Source organism: Pantherophis guttatus, chromosome 3, assembly GCF_059756535.1.
Source record: "Pantherophis guttatus breed Tessera chromosome 3, ASM5975653v1, whole genome shotgun sequence".
In the NCBI taxonomy this organism is placed as follows: domain Eukaryota; kingdom Metazoa; phylum Chordata; class Lepidosauria; order Squamata; family Colubridae; genus Pantherophis; species Pantherophis guttatus.
In genome coordinates this window covers 83,084,743-83,110,283 of record NC_142065.1, presented here as the reverse complement: position 1 = coordinate 83,110,283, position 25,541 = coordinate 83,084,743, and the positions used below count along the sequence as shown (strand labels likewise).

The window sequence follows — 25,541 nt, the reverse complement described above, 5'->3', positions numbered from 1 at the left end:
TTGTAGGTCAGTCTGGTCTCTTTGATATTCAGTAGATCTTCACACTGTAGTCTCTTTGGTGCATCTTCTTCACCGTCCTTTCAGATATTTCATTTCAGATATTTCTTGAGATAGTTCTCATGAGATTATGATTGGGCAACCCATCAGCCAGGTAGTTAGACTAGATTTGGCCTTATTGAGTCCTTCCCAAGGACCTGGGATAGGCAGATGTTACTTCAGATATTTTGGGATTGCACCCAAGGCACTTTTATTATTGGCTTTCTTTTGCCACAATTGTTTTACTTCTATTTTTCAGGTCTTTGTATTTTGTGATTTTCTCTAGTTTTCTATTCTGTTTATTTCTACCACTTTACCTCCCACAATGCTTTGAATTAAGCCTAATTTAGGCTTCTATTCTGCATAGAACAGATATGACCCTCTCCTAAATGTTTTGCTTTGTTTTGTTAATTACTTCCAAGGTGCTTGAGGCACTGCAGCAGCTCTCTCCCTCACTTTTATCCCTGTTAGCAGTTAATCATCACAACAGTAAAGTAATCCAAGAAATGGTAACCTGTACGAAGTTACTAAATGAGATTTTGGATCCAGGTCTCTCCTTTCCTAATCTGAAACCAGTGGTTCAAGAATAGCAGCGCATATACAACATACTCCCAAAGTCTTAACTACAACTCCCATTAGCCCTTATTACCAAGCATACTTATGTGACTTGAGGAATTTCTACATCAAATCATCTGGAACCCGGCAAATGATCTCCCTTTATACTAGAATATTGTCACCAGAATGACCTCCTTTGAGCGAATGTAAACAAGAATTTTGCCCTGGTGGTTTTCAGTGTTATTTTTAGCAAAGAACCTAGCCATTAAATTGCTTTTGGGAACCCACTTTCCTGTTGCTAAATTCAAACTGTAACTTCTTTAACAATTTGTGTGGGCAACCTTGCTCCTAAAAGGGATAGATAGATCTTCCAAGGAGATGTAGGAAAGCTGTTGAAAGCAGATGGATATTTAAAAAAGAGAGAGAGGGAGAGAATGCAATTTTAAAAAGCAATGCCACTCTGGAAAACATAATATCCAGAAAGGTATTTAATCTGAAATAGATTTATACATCGAGTTAAATAAAAGATTGATACATATTTATACCCCGGGTTAAGTGAAATGAAGTTAAACATAATGCATAACGCTAAACCCCACTGACAAGCTTCAGTGGTGTGGCCAAGGAATGTTATTCTTTCTGAGAACATAAGAATGACAACAATGACATTCAAGAACTATGTATCCTCTCTGCCGTTGAACAATGATATATTTTAGAAAAATAATTTCAGAAATGCGAGGCATCTGTAAAATGATATATTTATTTAGTGGTGTCTTACATAAAGTTCTAACCTCCAACCCTTGGCGGGAATGCCATTGCATGAAAATTGTCTGACCAACTTTGTAGGAGCCATAGTTCTAGTGTTTCTTCCATCCGATCTTGCTGAAAATACAGAGAAAATGTAGAAGAGTGATAAGCCTTCAGAGGAGGCTGTCAGTGTTTTTTTTTTTTTTTAATGAGTCACTATTTTCAGTTTTCTTTTTGCCTCCCAAACAGAAACTAGGCAGGGAACTCTTGCCTTCTCTCACCATGTATTAATCCAGGGAATATAGCATAGTGAAATATGCCTCCAATTTAAAATCCAGATCAGGGTGTGTTCTACCGGTAGAGCTATTGCAATTTGGTGAAGCACCATTTTAGAACACGTCAAAAGCTACGGATGAAGCAACAGCAGCTGATGCAGTTCCTCAACTGTACATTTATTTAAGATTGCCTTTTTGGAACAAAATCCTGAGAACAAGAGCGTATCTATATTTGTTTCCAGTTGTTGTTTTCATCATGCAAGGCTCATATGATATTTTTTAAATGCAAAAAATAATCATTCAATCTTCACAATCCCCAGTCAGTTCTTAATATAGTTATTTCAATATCCTCCGTGCAGGGGTGAAATCTACTTACCTTCCCAACCGGTTTGGAAGTGCACGCGTGCACATCACATGCGGGTGTGGACCCTCTGCGCATGCTCAAACCCTTCTGTGCATGCGCAGACGGTAAAAAACAGGTTACTTCCTGGTTAAAACTAAGAAGTAAGAACGATCGGGCAGGTGGGCTGAGCCTCGTACCACCATCGCTACCAGTTCTCCAAACCACCAGCCGCCATCGCTACCAATTCAGCCGAACCGGTCCAAACTGGGAGCATTTCACCCCTGCCTCCGTGGTAAAGCACTGGCAAACAGCTACATAACATACCTTTACAATCCGTGGAATGAAATAAAGAGATCAAAGGGGAGGGTCTCCAGAAGCAAATCTTCATTAGGCCAGATGTTATGTCTCCAAGCCTTGTATTGCTACATCTGCATCCATCACACCCAGAACCAATATTTGCCTACAACTGGTTGTTGCAAAAGTGGGTTAAAATGTAAGAGCAGATTGCTTACTTTTAGTGGCATCAGTCATCTAAAAAAATAACCATAAAGGAATCTACTTTAATAAGATCTTGTGAAGAAGAAAAAACACCTTAATGCAGTGATTCTTAAAAGCCTCAAGCATTGTGTCATTACTGTGCCAAACTATATGGAAGAAGTAGAAACATGGGTAAGAAAAGATGATAACAATCTTACTAAATGTTTAAAACTCTAAACTATACATTTATAATTATCAGAAATAAAGTGAAGGATAGAAGGGGCATCATGGAGGTGAGCCAACACTGAATTGCTATATAATCAACAATGCAGTCTCATAAAGGGAAAGTTGACACAAATAAATAATCTTCTTGCTAAACTTTAACAGGTCAGTCCACATTCTTTTGTGGGTGGTTGTTGCAAAAATTGAACCTTTATCTTAGATGTATTCAGAGAAAGTTTAGGGAAGACAAAACCGGAAGGTCCAAATGCTTTAAAAAGATTTGAAAGATAAAATGTCAGCTGTTTGGTTGGCACATTGTTCAATAAGCCACAAGTTTAGGCATCAAGTTACAGAGCAGACAAATGTGGCCTGTTATTGAAAAGTTCTTTGTAAGATATTGCAAAAAGAATTTTAACTTAGGTCATTGCATGATCTTTCTTTGGAGAAAAAAAAATCATTTTGGAGAAATAACATTCTGTTGATTCTCTAAACCTTAATTAGAGGAAAAACAAAAAGCTGCAAGTTGTAAATTGATTTCATGTTTCAGTCAACATTTTGCAATTAAATCTGTCAAATTTTAAATTTATTCTAGAAAAATACTGGGTTTTGTAGACAGTCATGTTCTTTTGCATTAGAGTATATATCAATGATTTGGCAAGCAATAGGATGATAAAAATTGGAATTGCATATTTTTATATTAGAAATGATACTATAAATTTGGAAGGATACTATTAACCCACTAACGGCCTGAAGAATTTCTGTTTTATTACATTTCCCCAAAACTAAAACTGGGTCTAATCTTAATTAATTAATTAATTAATTAATTGGCTCGATTTATATGCTGCCCTTTTCTGGAGACTCAGGGTGGCTTACAATGCGTTAAGCAATAGCCTTCATACTTTTGTATATACCTGCTTAGTAGGGCTTTCGCGCCCCCCCCCCCGCAGTGTTCTTTTTATACAAAGTCAGCTTATTGCCCCCACAAACCGGGTCCTCATTTTACCTACCTCGAAAGGATGGAAGGCTGAGTCAACCTTGAGCTTGGTGAGATTTGAACTTGTAGTAATTGCAGGCAGCTGGTGTTACTTAACAGTGCTTTAGTCTGCTGCGCCACCAAGGCTCTTAATTTTTAATTTTTGCTCCAAAAGATGCATTAGGGCTTATTTTCTGGTTAGGTCTTATTTTGGGGGAAATACAGTACTAAATGCACCCATCTGGCTGACAATTTTAACTGGGGCTTATTTTGGGGGTAGGGCTTATATTACAAGCATCCTGAAAAATCATGCTTGTTAAATTATTTTCCAATTGGGTCTTATTTTGGGGGAAACAGGGTACATACTGTGAGTCCCAACTGGACAATTAGAGATTTTGATATGGATATAGTACTTTATACATTTTTTCTTTATTAATTGCAAACATATTTTTTTAATGTTAAATAAACTTTGTTAATTATTAATATATTGTAAACATATGTACAGAAGATTAGTTTTGATAAGTATAAGTATAAATAACAATAAGTCAATTGTTATTTATGTTCCATATAAATTAATAAGTAATGCACTTTTTCCAAAGGACAAGTCACAAAAATAAAATTAAATATTCACACACATTTATATAATCTATGCAAATGCTTTCCTGTATTGCCAGAAGATATTTTCTTGCAGATGCTTCCCCTGTTAGATGCCAACTTTATATATATATATATATATATAAGGGTTTTCTGCAGAGTTTCTCCCTAGCACTTCCTGAATGGATACATTTTGTCCCACTGTAACAGGATTTAGACAATCTTTAAAGGCCTATTTCTTTCCCATAAATTCTATTTATTAGATGGCTATCACATTTATTTTACCATTATTTAAAATAAGTTCTTTATTTTATATATTTTCTTTATAGATATTATATGTCTCTTTATATGTGTGTTTCCTTTAATTTTGTTAGCTGCCTGGAATGCTCAGCAGAGCTGTAAAGCAGGGAATAAATTAAATAAAGTAACATCTATAATGGATTAAAACTGTCCTAGCATAAGAACCAAATTAAGCACAATTGTAGAAGACAGCAGTGCTAGGAGGAGCTTACCTTTGAAGCTGAACACCCAAAAGATTGAAATAATTATAAAGATCATATGACATGAACTTGATCTACTCAGAAATCTGGGAAAGAAATGCACAAGGATGACATGGCATATTTGCTCCATATGGTTATAGCTACAATATAATTAGGTCATCCTGATTTCCAAAGTACAACATTTTCAGGAGATTCCTTTAAACTAGGATTTGGAAGTTCCACTTCACAACCATAGCTGACAAGTCAGGTAGACACAGTAATGAGAAAATGTTTCCCTCTTCATTTCTCTTTAGAATTAAAAATATTCAAATATAAGATCCATATGCTACATTCACTGCACACTTTAAAGAAGAAAAAGAAGATACTGACCAGTTCCCACACCCTTGCATACTTGAGCAATTCATAAGGTAACGTTACCTAATACTGAAGCTATGAAACAATGCCTGATATCATATAACATCTTAAATAATTCACATTCCACTTTTGTCAGAGATTTGTAATAAAAGGTTCACAAAACAACCCCCTGCTTCGCAAGCATTGTGTGTATATTTTTAGAATGCTTGCCCTTTTAACAAGAAAAAGAAAGAACTTGCTCTGTTTCTCAAATATATGTACAGCCTTGGTAGCACAGTGGATTAAAGCACTGTTATTAACATCTGCTGCTTGCAATTACTGCAAGTTCAAATCTCACCAGGCTCAAGGTTGACTCAGTCTTCCATCCTTTCAAAGGTAGGTGAAATGAGGACCCAGTTTGAGGGGGCAATAAGCTGACTTTGTATAAATATACAAAAGTATGAAGGCTATTGCTTAACGCATTATAAGCCGCCCTGAGTCTCTGGAAAAGGGCGGAATATAAATTAAAGCAAAAAACAAAACAAAACAGTTTAAAGCCACCTTTGACGTTGCCGTAAAGTTCACTCTTGTTTTGAGAGATTCAACATCCAATTCTAACTTTGAAAAAAAAAAAAAATCTGTGTCAACTGTCCAATTAGAAAACCTAAAACAAGGAAACACTCTCGGGAGACTTGAATTCCCAAAAGTAAAATTTTATTGGATACACCATGTTGGTACTAAAGAAATAAAACCGGCTCTGGTTTCCCCGTGTAAATGCTTAATATCTTTGGCATTGTATATGGTACCATATCACAATACATTGCACCAACAATATTTTCTATTTTTTGTTCACTTTTTAAAACCTCCCTTTCAGGCAGAGTTACCCAGTAATTTACAGAAAATGAAAATCTCCTAAGTCATCAATATCACCCTGAAGATCATTGGTTGCTTATTCTTCATATATGCTGTGAAGTTCGTTAAGAGAAATAATGCTTTTATGGTGGGCTAGCTGGGTATACTAAGTACCGGAAGGGGCTGGCTTATAGATCTCAAAAGTCAGACGAGCGCACCAGTTTTCCAAACTTGAACTTGTAGCACCATAAAACTGGAATTCTAGGAAATGATCACCCTTGAAAGCTTCCAGGTTCAGAGAGAGGATACATAAAGCAGTATTTGGCTGCCACTTATGAACAGTAGCCAAACGGGAAATGGCCTTTCTTACCAGAAGAAGATGGCTGTGGTGGCAACAGTCTTAGGGGGTTCTGTTTAGAGGCACACAAAAATAGTGTCCCAATCAACAACAAGAATAGTGCCCAATCCATACTGGCCATGCCTGGAGTGCACCATTTGAATAGTAGATAGAGCAATTAATGGAATTCTTGTTGCCTTTCACCAACTACGGTAAGTGCTGCCCTGCCTTAGTGTTGTTAGATTGACGCAACCTACCCATGCAGGTTCCTACAACTTATAAACTTGTCTGACCTTGACTATGTACTGTATCTGCCCTGTGGCCACACTTGTTGCTGCTCTGGACTTTGATTTCAGCTTAACCTGCTCTTCCAGTCATGTGCATGCAAAACGAGACCACCGCTTCTACCTGTTGGAGTTTCCTCTTTGACTGAGAATCATTAGCCGGGAAGGGGGTTGGTGGCGCTAATAGTAGCCATTCTTCCAAATGTCACCAGCCTGTTTAGCTTTAAAAGAAATAGTTTATCAAATGGCCCTTTGAAAAGACTCAAAATTGGCAGATAGTTTGAGCAAATCACTTTCGTTCTTTTGTATTCCCCTTGGACATTTAAACTTGGCTTCCCGGCAAGGAAGATGGCACTCTTTTGGGGGGGCTGTTCTTTTTCATTCTCAGGAACTGCCAATGAGATAGTTAAGACTGAGCCCTTGTGGTGGTATATAAATTTAATTAAATTTAGACAGTCCTTCCTCCTATTTTGAGGACAGAAGAACTAACTCTTTCTGGGTATACAGGTAGTCCTCAGCTTACGACCACAGTTGAACCCAAAATTCATGCTGCTAAGTGAGAAACTTGTTAAGCGAGTTTTGCCCCATTTTACAACTTTTCTTACCACATTTGTTAAGTGAATCACCGCAGTTGTTAAATTAGTAACACGGTTGTTAAGTGAATCTGGTTTCCCCATTGACTTTGCTTGACGGAAGGGTGCAACAGGTGATCGCATGACCCCGGGACACTGCAATCGTCATAAATGTGGGTCAGCTGTCAAGCGTCCGAATGTAAATCACATGACCACGGGGATGCTGCAAAGTGTGAAAAATGTTCATAAGTCACTTTTTTTCAGTGCCGTTGTAACTTCAAACGGTCACTAAACAAACTGTTGTAAGTCAAGGACTACCTGTGTGTCCTGAGACCGTTATAGATAGAATTAAACAAGAGTTCTACTCAAGTCCAAGTTTCTCATTGATTTTTAGCATACTTTTTTCTCAGCCTGATAAATTCATTTTGACAACATGGGAACACTTCCACCTTGTAGAGACCCTGCTAGGCATCATTAAGATTAAGGTTTTTTTAAAAAACCAGCTCCAGCTGGTCCAGAATGCGGTCACGCAGGTAATTATGGGGGCGACATGGCGCTGCCATGTGACACCTTACCTGCGCGAGCTGCACTGGCTTCTGGTGGTCTTCCGGGTGCGCTTCAAGGTATTGGTTCTCACCTTTAAAGCGCTCCATGGCTTAGGGCCTGGTTATTTACGAGACCACCTTCTGCCACCGATAACCTCCCACCAGCCAATTCACTCCCACAGAGAGGGCCTCCTCAGGGTGCCGTCGGTCAAGCAATGTTGACTGACGACCCCCAGGGGGAGAGCCTTCTCTGTGGGGGCACCCGCCCTCTGGAACGAGCTACCCCCAGGAATACGACTGATCCCGGACCTCCGGACCTTCCGTCAAGCTTTGAAGACCTTCCTATTTCAGCAAGCTGGGCTGGCTTAAAATTTTAATGGGTTATTTTAAGGGTAATGGGTTTTAATTTTTGGGAAGCCAATTCGATTTAATTCTGTTCTAAATTATTTTAAATTTTACACTGTATGTATTCTAATTTTGATTGTTCACTGCCCTGAGTCCTTCGGGAGAAGGGCGGTATACAAATTTAAACAATAAATAAAATTAAAAAAAATACTAAATCTTGCCGTCTGCTACAGAAATGATTGCTCTTCTTTTTTTCTGACCCTCTCAAGCAGCATGAAAGGATAAGCAGGGGTTAAAAAGGCCCAAAGTTTTCTATTTTGCCCATTAAAACAAAAACTGAAAAGGAATTCCACAGGCAAATAAGATTGGTGTTCTGATTGGGGGATAGGAAGAAAAGAAAATATTTGGGCACTCCAGAGTTAATCTGTGGCATGCAAAGTGTGTGTATTATTACAACAAAGAATTGGCAGCTGCCGCAGAAGGAAAAGGCTTATGTTCTGCCTTCAAACTTGTCAGTCAACTGATGCCAGGGTTCTGGACGTCTGCCTCTTCAGCACACCCTGTTGTATATGTCTATGTGAGCAGTTTTGCTCTCTCTTCGGAGACACTCCAGCTAAGTCAGGCTCCTTCCTTCCTTGGTGGAATTAGAGCTCTGTCTTTCAAAGCATCTAACTGGAAAACTTCTTACACACGGGAGCCTGGTATTCCTTTGTAGCTTTCACAACCTGTGTGTTTGTTTCACTTCCAGAATGGAAGAAGAGGAACTGCTGAAGGAAAGATTTCAGGCCATCACAGTAAGTAAGAACATACATGTCTAAGAAAATTGTACTTTCTCATTCTCAGTGCAGCTTGCAATGTAGTCTTCTACTCCCAGAAGCTCTTTGTTTTCTATTCTTATTTGACGTGACTGTGTAGCCCAGCAGTTTGAAGATCAGCATAATTCTTTAGCCCAGCTGCCTTTACAGTGGGCAGCATCTGAGCTGACAGCTCCACAGCACCAAATGCAACAGATGCTCGAGTCACACTATGTTTTACGTCAGGCTTCTGCAATGCTGCCATTAGGTTTGAGTGACTCTTTGAAGAAACTTTGCATTTGAAGGACACCAGGACAGAAAACTAGAAAAGAGAAGGCATTCGACAGTTCCATAGCTTGAACGTAAATAACCAGGGAGGGAAGACTTCTGCCTAGCGGAAGGGGTACTTGTGGATAATTCTGGAAAACACCAAAGTAGTTGAGGTTGTGATTGTTTAAAGAACAGCGGAGGTGAAATTCAGGTCAATACATACTATAGTCAGGAGGTTTTGATTTTGTTCCTTAAAAGTCAATCGTGTGTGGTTATGCAGGTGGGAAAATGTCCTCAACAGTGTTGTGTTAATCAGAAGAAGATACAGAGGTGAAGACAATATAATGTCAAAATGTATTGTCTTCCGGTGTCTGTTGACCTAAAATGACCTTCACACTCCTGTGCTTTGACAAGTAGGGTCTACAGACTTTGCCTGCTCTTTAAAGACATAATTGGTTAGATCTAAGTGAACAATTTTCAAATGGACCAAATAAGGAAAAATAAGCTAACTTTTACCCTGTGCATATCTTTATCAATTGCTAGCCAATCTTAGATCAGCCATTCTTTCTCCATCTATGAATAAAAAAATCTCTCATTGATCAATAGATGTAACTATTACCTGTCTACTAGCCAGGTGTCCCAATACAGACACATTTTTGTAGTTAGTGCTGAATAAAAATGTTCCAAATAACATTTGGAAAGCTTTAAAAAGAAAAGGAACACACCCGACTTTTCCCCAACTCCTTCCTAACTACCATGCCTTAAAAGGCTCAGTTAAAAATGAGCAATCAGGCAAATTATTATGAAGTATGCAGCCTAATAACTTTTACAAACTTTTTTACAAGCCTGCCATAGCCTCTTTTGGGCCAAAAGATTTTCCATATCCATGATAATAAAATAGTGTAAAAAAATCATCTTTATCATAAAGTACATTTTGCCCCTAGAGGAATTGCATAATTGTATATATTCTAATTGTTATTTGTATGCCACCATCCATATTCAGTTCAAGGAGTTGCCAAAAGAAATTAAATTGTGAGAATATGTATTTATTTTATGTTATGACAAATAGAAAGTCCACAGTTGGGCAAACTTTTCAAAGGAAAAGGTGAAATGTTCTGAAATGGCATTTCTAAAAAGATATATACAATATATATATATATATATATATATATACAATATTATATATATATATATATATATAATTCAAGGTTGACTCAGCCTTCCATCCTTTCGAGGTAGGTAAAATGAGGACCCAGATTGTGGGGGCAATAAACTGACTTTGTATAAAAAAGAACACTGCTTAGGGGGGGCCGAAAGCCCTACTAAGCAGGTATATACAAAAGTATAAAGGCTATTGCTTAATGCATTGTAAGCCGCCCTGAGTCTCCGGAGAAGGACGGCATATAAATTGAACTAATGAATCAATCAACCAACCAATCAATCAATCAATCAATCAAGTATACAAAGAAATTCTTCAGCCACCCTTAAAGGAAAATCCAAAATTCCCTGTTTGCAAATATAAATGAAACCTCAGTTTAGGGGATTTTGATACAAGAGGCTCTGCACCCAGCAAAGCAAATTTCTTCTGCAGTTTGTCATTCTTACAATGATATCATTGCCCCAAAGGCTTAATTTATATCATTTATGCAAAGGATGCAAAATGCAATATTTGCATAAAGTAACCTAAGTTGAAACAAATTATACAATTTATGTCCCTTGTGTAAGAGCTATCTATCATAATAATATGATTTTGTACTTAATGGACATTCCCGAATAGCAGACACCTGCTTCCCCCCGTTAGTCTGTTAAAACAAGGTTTTCAATATAGTTCATAAAAACATTCTGCTCAGAAAAGTAAAGGTAATTGGGGAGTTCACTTATAAGTACCAACTCATTCTGATAACCCATTCACAGTGGTGGGTTGCCCCCGGTTCGGACCGGTTCGCAAGAACCGGTAGTAAAACCGGCGGGAGGCTCCGCCCACTGACCCCGACATCATCAGGAAGCGCGCAGCCCAGTTGCGAACTGGTAGTAAAAGTAAGTAGAACCCACCCAGGGGTTGGGGTTAGGGTGCGAACCTCGCCCTGTTGCAAACCGGTAGTAAAGGTAAGTAGGACCCACCCAGGGGTGGGTTCTACTTACCTTTACTACAGGGCCGCAACAGGGCCGCACATGTGCAGAAGCTTCCTAATGACGTCGGGGTCATTGGGCAGAGCTTCCCACCAGTTTTCCTACCGGTTCTTACGAACTGGTCCGAACCGGGGGCAACCCACCCCTGCCCATTCAGTTAGGCATTGGATTTTCTCAGGCTGTTTATGTGGCATCATCAGGAAGAAAGGAAAGTATGTAATTCAAAGACTGGCAAGCAAGATGTTCTTGAAATCTGGATTAACTGTACTATCTCAGACTGCTTAGCAGAGGTGTATATAGTAAACAAACTTTAAAAACAGTTTCACACATAGGCTCTCATTCTATTCTACCTCTGCCAGCAAGAAACATTCTTCAGAGATTTATCATTAATTTAGGAATAGAACTCACCCACCTTCCAGCCCTTTGTAATTAAAGCTATTCCATCAACTTAATGAATTTTCCCTCTGGCCAGATTCTATCATGAGATAAAGAGAAACAACCAGTTGAAGCAGCAGGTATAGGGGCTGCCTTTCTGCATTTTTCTGTCTTGGAGGACACACTTATAATGCCCTCTAACCAACATCTGCGCTTCATGGGTGATAAAGGATGCTATCCTTTCAGAAGCATCCACAAAGAGGGTGTAAAAAAAATAATAATTAAGATGCAGCAGAATGATCAACACACTATTCCTGCTCTAAATGTGCCAATGTTGGCACACATATACATGAGATATTAAATTTATATACCGCCCATCTCTTATGGCTCATGCTACCATAATCATCATCTTGATTTTATTTCCCCTGCTCTGCCTGGACACCACTGTACCCTATCAACAATTTTAGGGTTGTTTAAAGCAATTAAAGGATTAAACTCCTAATCTTCTTAACTTCGGTATATTAAATTGCAAGGGTAAAATCATTTTATCCTGTGGTTTAGGCAGCAAATGTTGTTAAGTGTGTTAAATGTTGTTAATATATTTGTAAAAATATATATTTGTAAAAAAACAGAGAAGCATCTTTAGACCTTGGGAGATTCTTTTTTTTCCCCTGAAATCAGAGTAAACTTGACATATTCTGCATGTGGCAAAAAATATAGAGAGAAAAAATAAATGCATGACAGAACCAAACCATTAACAGCAATTTTACTAGGAAATCTTTCATGTATTATAACTAGGTATTTAAGAACTATCAAAAATAAAATGGAAAGACTTATCTTGTAATGGAATTCTGAAGTTTTCAAAAGCAGATTCTTTCCATGGACATACAGTGACTTCCTCAGTCTATGCAGAGAACTGTGGGTGAGGTCGTTCAGTGGGATGAAGGCAGATGTCACTAAGTCAATATAGTATACTTTTTCCAAGGTTCTTTGGAAATCACGAAATGCTACAGGTAGTCCTCGACTTACCACAATTGAGCCCAAAATTTATGTTGCTAAGTGAGACATTTGTTAAGTAAGTTTTGCCCCATTTTACGATCTTTCTTGCCACAGTTGTTAGTGAATGCAGTTACTTTAGTTACTTTAGTAACATGGTTGTTAAATGAATCTCGTTTCCCCATTGGCTTTGGTTGTCAGAAAGTCACAAAAGCTGATCACATTATCCTGAGACACTGTGATCATCATAAATATGAACCAATTGCCATTTTAATTTTGATCACATGACCATGGGGATGCTGCAACATTCGTAAGTGTGAAAAATGGCCATAAGTCTTTTTTTTTCAGTGCCATTGCAACTTTGAATGGTCACTAAATGAACTATTGTAAATCAAAGACTACCTGTATAAAATGCCTGCTTCTTTACTTCTGTTTAAGACAAAGTTATTTTTTCCACCAAAACTTTTTCCCTCCATAGCACAGTCCCAGAAAGGACAATTTTTCTATGCAATGAATATATTAGATATTCTGTAATGCCCCATTTCTTTTCATCTATTTTCTGTAAAACTTTCATGATATCTCAGTAATATAATTCTAAAGATTTGAAACTGTTAGGTTTAATTATTTCTTAATTTAGTTAATCACACGTTATTTTTCTATCCATATGCTCCTCGCAAGCCAACTTACAGTACTTTTCAGTACAAAATTAAACAATAAAAATAGCCAGTTAGTAAAATATGATATAAAACCAGATAGGAAAACAATAATAAAACTGCATAAAATATCACTGAAAGAGCCAGCAAACATTAATGATCACGTGCCAGTCAGAAAGGGAAGACTAGATTATGAAAGTATTGTTTCAACATTTCTGTTACAAGCAGGCAGCATGTAAGAAAATCCTTAATGTTGGTGCCACCACTAAGAAGGTCCTGCCTTCTCCTGTTTTATCCATGCACAGAAAACAGGTAAATAAATAGAGTTCCTGGTTCATAATATAAATTACTATAAAGAAAAGGAAAAGAATACAAGATTTAAATCAGGGGTCTCTAAACTTGGCAACTTTAAGACTTGTGGACTTCAACTCCCAGAATTCCTCAGCCAGCTTTGCTTTGCTGGCTGAGAAATTCTGGCAGTTGAAGTCCACAAATCTTAAAGTTGCCAAGTTTGGAGACCCCTGATCTAAAACAATCAAGAGATAGCAGACAAGATCATTAACAGCTTTAGCAAATGACAACTTAGCTCAATTGAAGATAAACTGGACAGCATTTTAAAGCATTCTGAGACTCCACCTTAATTAACTAACTCCCTATAACTGAATGTGGAAAAATTTCTTACAGTTTCCAAGATTCTGTATTTACCCCAGACTAGTTTGAAAGATATCTTATTGAAATCATAGATCGTTCTTGCTCCCTTGATTTTCCCCACCTGAGTGGAGCTTGACACATATTGCGGAGATGCTTCATTAGATAAGCAGTACTCAAGGCATCAAGGAATTATTTATAAATGAAAATTAGTCCTTTGAGTGTGACCTATAAACCAGAGAAGCTGATGCACTCCCTGGTAGACACACCCAACAGAAATCTGCTCATTACTGTTTTCTTCAAAAACATCTTCACATAATGACCATTACAGTAATCTGTGCCAGAGAATAACCAGTCCATGGATAACAATAGGCCAGTTCAGTCTTAGCAAAGTTGGTAAATTCAATCAGCATGTTAATAAATTAAGTTGAAAGCACCTTTTGCCATCACACTTAGCTGAACATGCAGACCTGAGCCTGCTCTTCTAGGCCCATAGAAGGTCAAATATCCTCCAATCAAATATAATTATCAACAGTTAACAGCTCATCTTTATCTGGATTCAGCTTTACTTTCTTTTTATTCAAATCACAAGATGGTCAAAGCACGAGTCTACCATAGCTATTCTAATTTCACAGCTGTAACATCTAGCTGCGGAAATGAATATCATGCTCAAGGTTCTCACAAAATGTAGAGGGAGGGGGTCTGGTCTTGGTTCCCTCATTTATTGGTTTAAGCTTTTTGGAACTTATTTTTAATCACACAGGTACAAATTGTACTTATGGTAACTATTTTGTTTTTTTCTGAGTAACAGGATCCTATCAATCAATATTTTTCAACTTGAAAAACACTTGGACTTTAACTTCCAGGATTCCCCAGCCAGCTTGCTGGGGAATTCTGTGAGTTGCAATCAATACAGTTTATCAAATTTAAGTTTATCAAATTTATATATCTCACTAGAAGTTGCTAAGATTGAGAAATAAAGCTATAGTTCATTTGCACATTTTACACTTTAATCTCTGCTGAATGTAGTGTCTTTTAGCAAATGAGTTAGTTTGCCGTGGGCAAAGACCAAACTGCAGCTATAAATAGGTTTTTAAAATGTGGTAGTCCGTAGCTGTGATGAGGGAGACATAGCTAAGTACAGTAAAAAGGCTTTGGCCTAGTCTGTTTCCAACATTTTCATGCATTGAATGAAAAGAGACTTTCCATCCAAGTATTTGAAATTTGTAATAAGCTTTCTTCACCTCCTTTTAAACTAACAGTCTAACAGTAACAGAATTGGAAGGGACCTTGGAGGTCATCTAATCCAACCCCCTGCTCACACAGACCTGTACTAGGGATTTGAACCGCTGAACTGCTGACCTTTCTGATTGACAAGCTCGGTGTCTTAGCCACTGAGCCACCTAGTCAGGCAAACTCATCTGATATGCCTTTCCTCTCTGCCCCTCTCTGTTCCAAAGCTGACTTTGCAGTTCATACTGAGCAATCATCTAGTTTAGAATATATGACCCCAGCAATTGTGGTTTGTAAACTGCTTATATGTGCAAACCAGACCACCATAGCTTCTTCCAAAAAAAACACCCCAAAGCAAACCACCATCAATTGCATTTCTTTGGGTTATGTGTTCTTTTTCACAGTTACCTCTTTCAACATGCCCTCCTTTGCCCTTCCTTTCCCAGGACAGTCTGATTGTCCTCTACAGGGTAATAACAATGCAGCCAACAACAGTGTTGGAGGCTCATTGGAGCAAAAGATTTTAGTTAGTGGTTACGTGGTTCTTAGGTTACAAGAAAGTCAACAAGTAAGTGCCTGAGGGCCTTCTATCTGCCCTGTTCTCCCGTGATAATGAGGCAATAAAGACAGCACTTCCAGGAATTTAAGCAACTGCCTGCAAATCTTTAGCACACTAAATAATTCCTAAAGATGAATGTAATTACCTTTAATCCCATCTGTTAATGAGCACTGCAGTTGCAGTTTATGAATGCACAAATATCTAGCACCTGCATAAAAACTTAGCAGGCTAGGAATCTTAAGAAGACTAGGCCCTGCTATTTTTGATACATCTAAAATGGCTGATTAGGAATTGCTTCGGTGTTGTTATTGCCTTCATTAAGCAGATCTAAGGCAGCCACGTCAATATAATATATGGACTTTTTAAAAAAAAATAGCATCATTATGTATACCATCTCCCACTTTTGCTATTTTCAGGACAAGAGGAAACTGCAAGAAGAAATAACTCAGAGACGCCTTAAAGTAGAAGAAGAAAAGCTAAAGCACCAGCATTTAAAGGTAAATGTTCTTTTCTTTTTTCTTTTTTTTTCTTTAGAAATGTATGGCGTCCAAACAAACCAAGATTTTGTGATGGAGGAATAGCAGACAGAATACTGAAACTCTGTGGCAGCCTGCTCCATAGTGTCACTCTATATTCATTCAAAGTCCCATGCATAGTACAACCACTTGCTGTTCTCTTTCATAGATAAATAGGTAGTAGACTAGTTGTTATCTATTCATTTTTTACTCCTGGGAGCTACATAGAGCCAATTTAAAGTTGTGGTTAAGGTAGTGGCCTAGAAACCAGGAGACTGTTAAGTTTTAGTTCTGTCTTAGTTATGAAAGCAAAATAGTAGCTAATGCCCTTATTTATAAGAATACCTCTAGGCCCCAAACACATTCCAGAAGATTGATGGTTGGCTGTAGACTAGTATTTGGATTTTAAACTTGTTTATCTGCCAATCTCACAAATAGACACCAATTTGTTAATATTCTAAATGTGTCCACCAGGCCCAAAAGTTGGGAGATGTTACTAATTCAGCTTTCCATATCTAGAGAGAAAATCTAATCTACTGTATGCTTAGAATTATGCTGTATGAATATGCCTACACATTAGTCTTTTATTTCAGCCTATCATTCCAACACTGTATGTATTGAACTAATCCAATTTAAATAAATTGTATAATCAATACAGCTCAAGCTATAAATATCTACCAATAATTCATATTTCTTTAATGGTTACAGCTTAAATTCTATTAATGCATTTTGAACTTCAATAGTTAAAAAAAAAGCCAACTCCATTAAAATAAGCTTAGAGGATTTTAGGAGACACACAAATGATTGGCTTGTGCTGCTTGGTCATGTTATTTCAGATGAGATCATTGTCAGAAATAATTCCTGTATAAAGTATGGCTCTGCCTATGTGTATGTGCTTCCAACAGGGTGTGTTCACTCTAAAACTGGCACTTTGTTTAATATACCATAACACTGAGATCCAAGAAAGCTTCAGATCGTGCTAAAATCCTCACACAGTAACTGATTTTATCTGGCAAAACTTTAGTCAATTATAATAATGGGTCGAACGAAAAGATGTTTTAACCCCGCTTCCCACACCTTGGGGAGTCATCTGCAAATTTTACACTGATGTTAAACTTGCCAAGTTGCTTGGAATGGAATCTCAATTATAGATGAATCAAACGACAAGCCTGACATAAATGAAAGGGAAGAGGAAAAAATGACGACATGCTCTCAGCTCGGCTTATCAAGGACAGCTTGACATTTCATAGCATATTCAAAACGGAACCAACCTAAACTCCCCACAATGCTTATTTATTAAAAAGCAGTCAAAAAAAAACCATGCCAGAATCATAAATAGAGCCTTTCCCAGGGGACAAGAGAACAAATGAGAGTATTTGATTGTCAGACTCGGCTACAAAAATGTGAGAATTGTTAAAGTTGCAGAAATAATCTTTCTCAACTTTTCCAGTCTACCCACACTGGAAAAATCTACAGCAACAAAGGAATGTTGCTAATGGATTTTGTTCGGATTGCTCAGCCTGTCCCATCAGACAAGTGTTTTGGGGATCAAATTGCTAATGTTCCAGGGCTCTTTTCAGTTGTTGACTGCCACTAGTCTTCACTACACTAAGAGGCACACATCAAAGCAGCAATCTCTCCTCCCAATCTATACATAGTTACTGAACTAGCTTATGGTAGGGTTCATCTGGTTTTGCTTGGCTGTATAAATTGTACTATTTTTTATTATTATTATTATTACGTTCATCTGTATCCCGCCTACTAGAACATCTCTAGGCAGCATAGCAGTAATTGTGGGTTGTTCTGTGAACCATGGATGAAGAAACTATGGCATGGCATGAAATATATGTACAGGCAGTCCTCATTTAATGACATTGAGAACAGAAAAACTCCATTGTTAAGCAATGCACTCATAAGTTTAAAAAAAACCCCATGTGACTATGCCACTTAGCTGTGACAGTTTCAGCAGTTGGTCATGGATAGCAATAGCACTTAGACTTATATACGGCCTCACAGTGCTTTACAGCCCTCTCTAAGCAGTTTACAGAGTCAGCATATTGACCCCAACAATCTGGGTCCTCATTTTACCGATCTCGGAAGGATGGAAGGCTGAGTCAACCTTGAGCCTGGTGTGATTCGAACTGCCAAATTGCAGTCAGTCAGCAGAAGTAGCCTGCAGAACTGCATTCTAACCACTGTGCCACTGCGGCTCTTAATGCCATAGTTAAGCAAGGACCATGTGGTTAAGTGAGGACATCCTGCCAGCTTACCCATTGACTTGTGGGAAGGTTACAAGTCATTAACAGATTACATGACTTCAGGATGCTGCAAGAGCCATAAGTACAAGGTCTTCTTATAATGACCTCTTATTCAGCACCATCTTAAGTTTGAACAGTAGCTGAATAAGTGGTTGTTAATCAAGGACCACATGTGGATGGATAGATGCATGCATGCATGCATGCATATTCTCCCAATGTGATCCAGAACCTTGACTGAACCTTCCAACTAATGAATTTAGAGCTGGAACTCAAGGGTCAGTTTCAGATATTCATAAGCATGGCTTGATCCAGAAAAGTAAAGCCTACAGCCAGCATCAGACTATGAAATCAGCTCCACAGGAAAGCTCCTTTTGAGATAGATATGATTAGCTACAATTACAGAATCTTGCAATTCTGTCTCTGTGCTGTACCTCCTTATGTCAGGGTTCCAAGTAACAACCCCAACACCCAAAGGAAAGTCGAAGTTCCTTACCCTGCACCCACATGTCCATCACATGGTCCAATCAATCCACTGTCCCAACTGGAGATGCCTCCCAGTCATACCACTCCAGGTGCAGGCTGAACGTCCTTGACTCTCAGAGAAAAGAATGTTGTCATGGCTAAATAACTCTATCAATTCCATACAACCCCCCTCCCACTTTCCCACAGCACTAAGTGTGGCAGCCCTGAAGATCCAAAAGAAAAGATGCCCTCCAGGGCTGACACTTTATTGTTCAGTGAATTAGGGAGGCAACATCCATTTCTGAATGTTATCTTACTGTTCTGGGCTTAAAAATGCTTCAGTCCCTTCTGCTTAGGCAACAGTTTCTGCATATCCCCATTAAAATCTTCTTCTTTACTCTACAATTTCTCCCTTCCCAAACCAGGTCATGAAACACATAGAGACATAGCAGTAAAAGGGACTTCCATGTCATTTCATTAAGGTCCACTTAATGAAATTCTACAAGACAGGGAAGTCTTTTTTAGAGAAAAAGAACGATAAATTACCTACTCTCTGGGAAATCCTTTTACCCTATTGAAAACCACCTTCTGGATTTGTTTGAGTCTGTCCTTTTTGAACTGTAGTACTCAGGACTGAACATAGATCTCCAAATATAGATTCTATCATAAACTGATGTTAGCCTTTATTAGATGTTTTTAATCCCTCCTTTATTATTTCATAAGTAACTCAAGGTGGTGAAAATACCCAATACTCCTTTTTCCTCCTATTGTCTCAATAAGTAGAGCCTTGGTAGTACAGTGGTCTAAGGCACCCTGTTATTAAGCTGGTTATTAAGACCAGCTGCCTGCAATTACTGCAGGTTCGAATCTCGCCAAGGCTCAAGGTTGACTCAGCCTTCCATCCTTTCTAAGGTAGGTAAATTGAGGACCCAGTTGTGGGGGCAATAAGCTGACTTTGTATAAATATACAAAAGGATGAAGGCTATTGCTTAGCACATTGTAAGCCACCCTGAGTTTCCGGAGAAGGGCGGCATATTAATCAAATTTAAAAAAATAATAATAATAACAACTGGCCTAAAGTCACCTAGCCAGATTTCATGCCTAAGGTGGGACTAGAACTCACACTCTCCTGGTTTCTAGCCTGGTGCATTAACTATAGTATTAGCCCAAATTGGCATAATTAGCATAGTAATCAAGCTTACGTATACTGGAGATTTCCTATATAATTTGTGGTTTACTATTAGGTCTGGATATGTTTCTTTACTTACTATACTCATTATAAATATTTCAAATTTCACCATTTCTGCCAGAAACCCTGATTATATTAATTCTAATGTTTAAACAAAGGTTACATCTTGTTCTTACTATCATAATTTAGTAACAGTATGCTCTATATTAAATAGAATTATGGCATTACTTTTAATATAAATCTTAACATTCTATATTATTATCACAGTCATAATTTCCAGTTTTATCCAATTCAACAGGATTTAAAATATTATTGATAATAACAATTATATTTTTATTGTGCAGAGTTTTAGATTCTATTATACCGTTTCAAGAAAATGTAATTAAAGAACAGTCAGACATTTCTTTGTAAAAGACAATTAAAAAACCGATGAATCACTGAGAGAATTGGAGTTTAATTGAACAGCTGTTCTAATAAAGAAAGGTCAGATCTACTCTTGGTTACAAGCTGAAAAACCCGAAACAATGTCGCTTTGGCTCTCTCCTGCCAATATTGCCATCTTACAGCTAGGTTCCTGATTGCTGTTTTGAAGATATGTCTGAAGTACATGAAATTGTTGTCCACTTTTCAGATTAATCTCCCTAGTGCCATAGTGAATGCAGCATCAATTTGGGAGATGCCAGCTGTAGGTCAGCCTATATAAAAGCAATTTATTCTCCTTTAATCATGTCTGTCGATGTAAGCGAAGAGCAGGCAGAACTGGGGAACGGACTTACTGTAAACATCTCATCACTTTATAGTCATTGCATTCCCACAAGCAGGCCAAGTCCAACTCCTCCTGAATTCTGTGCCCTTTTCTGGTGCCAGTTTACTGTTGAACTTTAGTTGACAAGATTCTTGTGTATAGGCTTGAATAAATCGTCTATGCTGCAACCTTATGAATGATCCTGATTCTTTATATCTGACGTGGTATACTTTGTAGATCAGTGGTGGGTTTCAAAATTTTTTACTACCAGTTCTGTGGATGTGGCTTGGTGGGCGTGGCAGGGAAAGGATACTGTAAAATCTCCATTCTCACCCCACTCCAGGGAAAGGTTACTGCAAAATCCCCATTTCCTCCTGATCAGCTGGGATTTGTGAGGCAGAGAATAGATGGGGGCAGGGCCAGTCAGAATTTTTACTACCGGTTCTCCAAACTACTCAAAATGTCTACTACCGGTTCTCCAGAACTGGTCAGAACCTGCTGAAACCCACCTCCGTTGTAGATATGGGGAACTGGGAGGAATGACAAATTTTGACTTAGCAATAGCATTTAGGCTTCTATACTGCCCCATACTGCTTTACAGCTTTCTCTGGGTGGTTTACAATATAAGCATTATTTGCATATTGCCCCCAACAATCCGGGTCCTCATTTTACCAACGTCAGAAAGATGAAAGGCTCCTTCAGTTAATCTTGTAGCCCTCTCAGAATCAAACTCCAGGCTGTAGGCACAGTTTGCCTACAATACTACATTCTATCCACTGTGCCACTAGGGGTCCTTAAAATGTTCATGTGGGGTGGGGGGAAGCATTTGGATACCGCTGAAGAAACAAATCAACTTTGGTGGTTTCCCTTACGAGATTATTTTCATAAAAGGGATTATCTTTTGTGAAAAGATTGTCTGAGCATCTTTCAATGTAAGCAGGAAGCAATATTTTCAGACTAGTTCTTGAGTTCTCCATCTCTGATTAGGCAATTGCGTAGGATGTTTTAGGATTCACCCTGGAAGGCTATCTTCTCCCAATCAGAAAATAGAGGAATAAATGGAATTGTAGTTGCTATACAACCACAGAATTCATTTCTTAACCCCTTCAGGACAGTTCAGATGCTTGGATGTTTAGTTGCCTAACAAACGTGTGTGTGTGTGTGTGTGTGTGTGTGTGTGTGTGTGTGTGTGTGTGTGTGTTTAAAAAAATAACAACAGGAAACTCTTCAAATCTAAAGCTTTGGCAGGAATGGAGGAGAACAAAACAAGACCACAAGGATGTTACAATAGTTATTGTAGTACTCTATTCAGAGGCACATGCTTTCAAGAAAATATGGGTGTGCATCAGATTCAGAAAAATCCACAACCTAAACATCTTGATTGAAGCAAATTCAAGAGCTATCCAAATTCAATTCCTCTGAATTGGAGAAGAGCTTTATTGATCTAGAGTAGCCAAAATCAAGAATCTAATAGCACCTTTTAGTCCTAACAAAAGACATAAGTTAAAAGGCTTCACTTCACTTCAGATGCATAATGTAACTAAACTGAACTAGGATTAAAATTGGGTTGAGGGAAAGACATGGTGATTATTCAGAGGCAGGTAACATGTGGAAATGATTACAAACAATTTATCAATTAACAATTGTAATATGTAATCTTTTAAAAACCCATTGTGTCTATTGAGACTTTCTAAGATACATTTCTATGTATGCAAGTTCCACAGTTTCTTGTTAATTGTGTTGTTAAAGTTCCTTTCCCCCCCAAAAAACAGCTATGGAATGCCCTAGCAGGTTACAATAATTTGCTATTACTTTATCTTGTTTTGAGTTCTGTTGTCAAATTTTGTGAGCATTAATCTTGTTACACAAATTTGGCTTATTTATTTTATGTAGATCCAGAGAAGCATTACTAGCTCATAATGACATATATCCACATTAGACACACTTTTACCCACTCTTTCTCTAATCTCATATGAAAGTGTGGGTTGGGGGCTGATTTCCATGTTGGTATCACTGTCCTGTTAATTCTTGATACTTGTGAGAATCTGCTTCAGTGTTCTTAGGTTATGTGCAAATACTCCTGCCACCCAATACTTGAGAAAATACAGAGTCATTTGTCTAATATGGGATGTAGCTTTTAAATTATACATTTCAGTGATTTGAGCTGTGTGCTGTTCAGTAGATGACAACCAAATGTGTTTTGTTTTGTTTTGTAATCTGTCTTTAACACGTTCTCTTGAATATCAGCTGGACTAAACTGATTTGCCCATTGATCTCATTTGGTGGATTGTTCATAGTTTGGGCTAATTCCATTTTTTTGGCCATCTCTTCAAGTGGGTCAGAACAAATGTACAGTAGTTATAATTTAGAGCCTGGCTACAAATAATAGATTGTGGTGTGTTCTGGATGGAAGCTAGAAGCATGTAAGATTCATATGATCTTTCCTCCATAATGTGGCCTTAAGATGTCCATTGTGAATTGTACCATGACATGAAGGAATGGATTTATTAGAGACTGAGCTTGGTGACAGATTTGATGATTCATTTTCATGGGTCCATATGAAATGTCAATAATAAATCTCAAGTAAAAGACGTGAGACTTGAAATTCTAGGTCACCCACAAAGATGCTGGCATATTGTGCCACGTGTACCACTGATCTAAAAATATGTTGCAAACAAGAACACCTTGTTTCCCATTGCTTTTATTAGTGTGATGTCAGAACTATGATGCTAATGTGATGAGAAAAAAAGAAAGGATCAAAGGAGATTATGTGAAGAAGAGACCCACCCAATGAGGCTTGCATTTCCTGTATGATGGGAAGGACAAGAAACAGGGAATGACCAATCAGTTGTTACAGGAAAGATTAGCTCCACTAGCTTTCCATAACCTCAGTTGCCCTTTGGTTAAAAGCAAAACTTTCTAAGCACTAAAGGAGATTTCACAGGACTGAGGAAAAGACACTTGCAAAATAAAAACGTATCAATTATGTAACTTATTTTATTTATAACTACTTAAGTCCATGTTTCATTAAAGAAATCCCTGAGCAGATACAATTAAACAAAGCAATAAAGAACACTAAATTTAGAAGTTAGAACTGTGCAAAATGATAAAAATTAAAGACCAAGACAATAACAGAAGCATACTAACTAATGTAGCAGCTTAACTTTATCCTAAGGTTTGGTGAAGAAGAAGATACCTTAATTTTGCAAGTTAACTGGATTTAATATCTATCATAAATGAACAGAAGTCAAAATCAATATTAAAAAGGCCCTCTTTGGATTGCTGCATAGCAAATGTTTGCTAAGCACAAACTTTCAAGGAGATGTTGTATACTTCTTAATTGCCAGTATAATATAATCTTACAGTTTTAAATATAATCTTCAGTTTTAAAAAAATCCCAGGTCACTGATCAAAAGGCAAAGTTATAGAAAATTGGTCTTATTTGGGGGATTTTGTTTGTTTATTGGTCCTTAATCTGTCACAGAATCTCATTAAGTTCTCGGGGAACCTTGGAGTTCCACAGAATACACTTTGAGAAGCCTTAATCCGTTCCACCATACGAGTTATGAACCTATAAAAGTATAAGACTCCATTTGTTGCACCCCTTCATCCTATCACTTTTTTCCAACCAAAAATAACATCTTCCCCACCAAAGCTAAAATAGCTGATCAGTCATAAAAGAATTCAGCAGGAGGTAGAGTCTCAAAAGAGGCGTTCTAAGATATTTTTGCTTTAAACATTTCTTCAAAATATTATACAGAACACCAGAAACACGGTTATCCCCAGGCAAGATTTATTTCAATTTATGGAATGATGGGTTGCTGAAGAACTATTACAGGAATTCTTTGCTTCTGGCTAGCTTGAGGGACTGTACATATCCCATGCATGCGTGAAGTCTTAATGGCAGGAGTTCATGCTACTAGCAACAGCAATAACAGTGAAGTGGAATGTGATCTATACAAGGCAAGTGTAGCCTTCTGCCATTCATGTCATTCCGAAAGTCTTAGCTTATCACTTGGTATTAGTATCTTCTCTTTGGTGTAATATACCGCAAGATATTTAAGAAGGCACTGCATAACATACAGAGTTCACACTTACATGTTTCTCATCTGCTTCCATGTATACATGAGAATTCACCTACACATGAATGAAACAATATGTAGATTGTTTTTTATCTCCAACCCAAACACAATACATTTCCCGTTGAGCCAGTTCAAGGGAATGATTGATGAAAGGAATGGGACATACATCATGTGTGTTTTGTCTTTCTTCAGACACCTTACTCTTTCCCATTGCTTTTCTGATTTGTATTTTCCCATCCTCCACTTCTTTCAGATTAATTTTGCTGCTGTTCTCATCACTTAGCTGTTGGCATAATTATTTTCAGATCATGCAGATGTAGTATTCCTGAAGTGCTCATGATTACAAGATAAGGAACATAAAACGGTCTCCCTCCCTCTGCTATTGTCTCCTCTTTGATCCTTACAAATGCACAGATCAGCATGATGCAAGAGGAGAGGGAACCTGTGATTCCCTAAAGTTGATGACTTGTAGCTCCTAGCATCTCCCAGCATTAGCTGTGCTGGCTGAGTCCTCTGAAATCTATAGTTCAGCAAGATCTGAAAATCCAGAGTTTCCTACTCTGCAGGTTGCTTCATTGTACTTAGTGGAGTTGATTGAGCTATTTATATCAGAATTCATTTTTTAAAAATGTCTGGCATTCTTTG

At 37.9% G+C, this 25,541-nt stretch overlaps 1 protein-coding gene across 5 annotated transcripts in view; it reads left to right on the top strand.

The window, feature by feature from the left end:
- PALMD (palmdelphin) overlaps positions 1-25,541 on the top strand; it is a 71,314-nt gene that overhangs the window by 25,112 nt on the left and 20,661 nt on the right. For 3 of the 5 annotated variants that reach the window (XM_034437254.3, XM_087889973.1, XM_034437253.3), the window contains exons 2-3: positions 8,736-8,781; positions 16,062-16,142. In XM_034437254.3, the coding sequence (XP_034293145.2) occupies positions 8,736-8,781; positions 16,062-16,142 (127 nt within the window). Of the gene's footprint in view, positions 1-8,498; positions 8,565-8,735; positions 8,782-16,061; positions 16,143-25,541 lie in introns of those variants that run through there. The other 2 variants (XM_087889975.1, XM_087889974.1) reach the window with 2 other exon arrangements.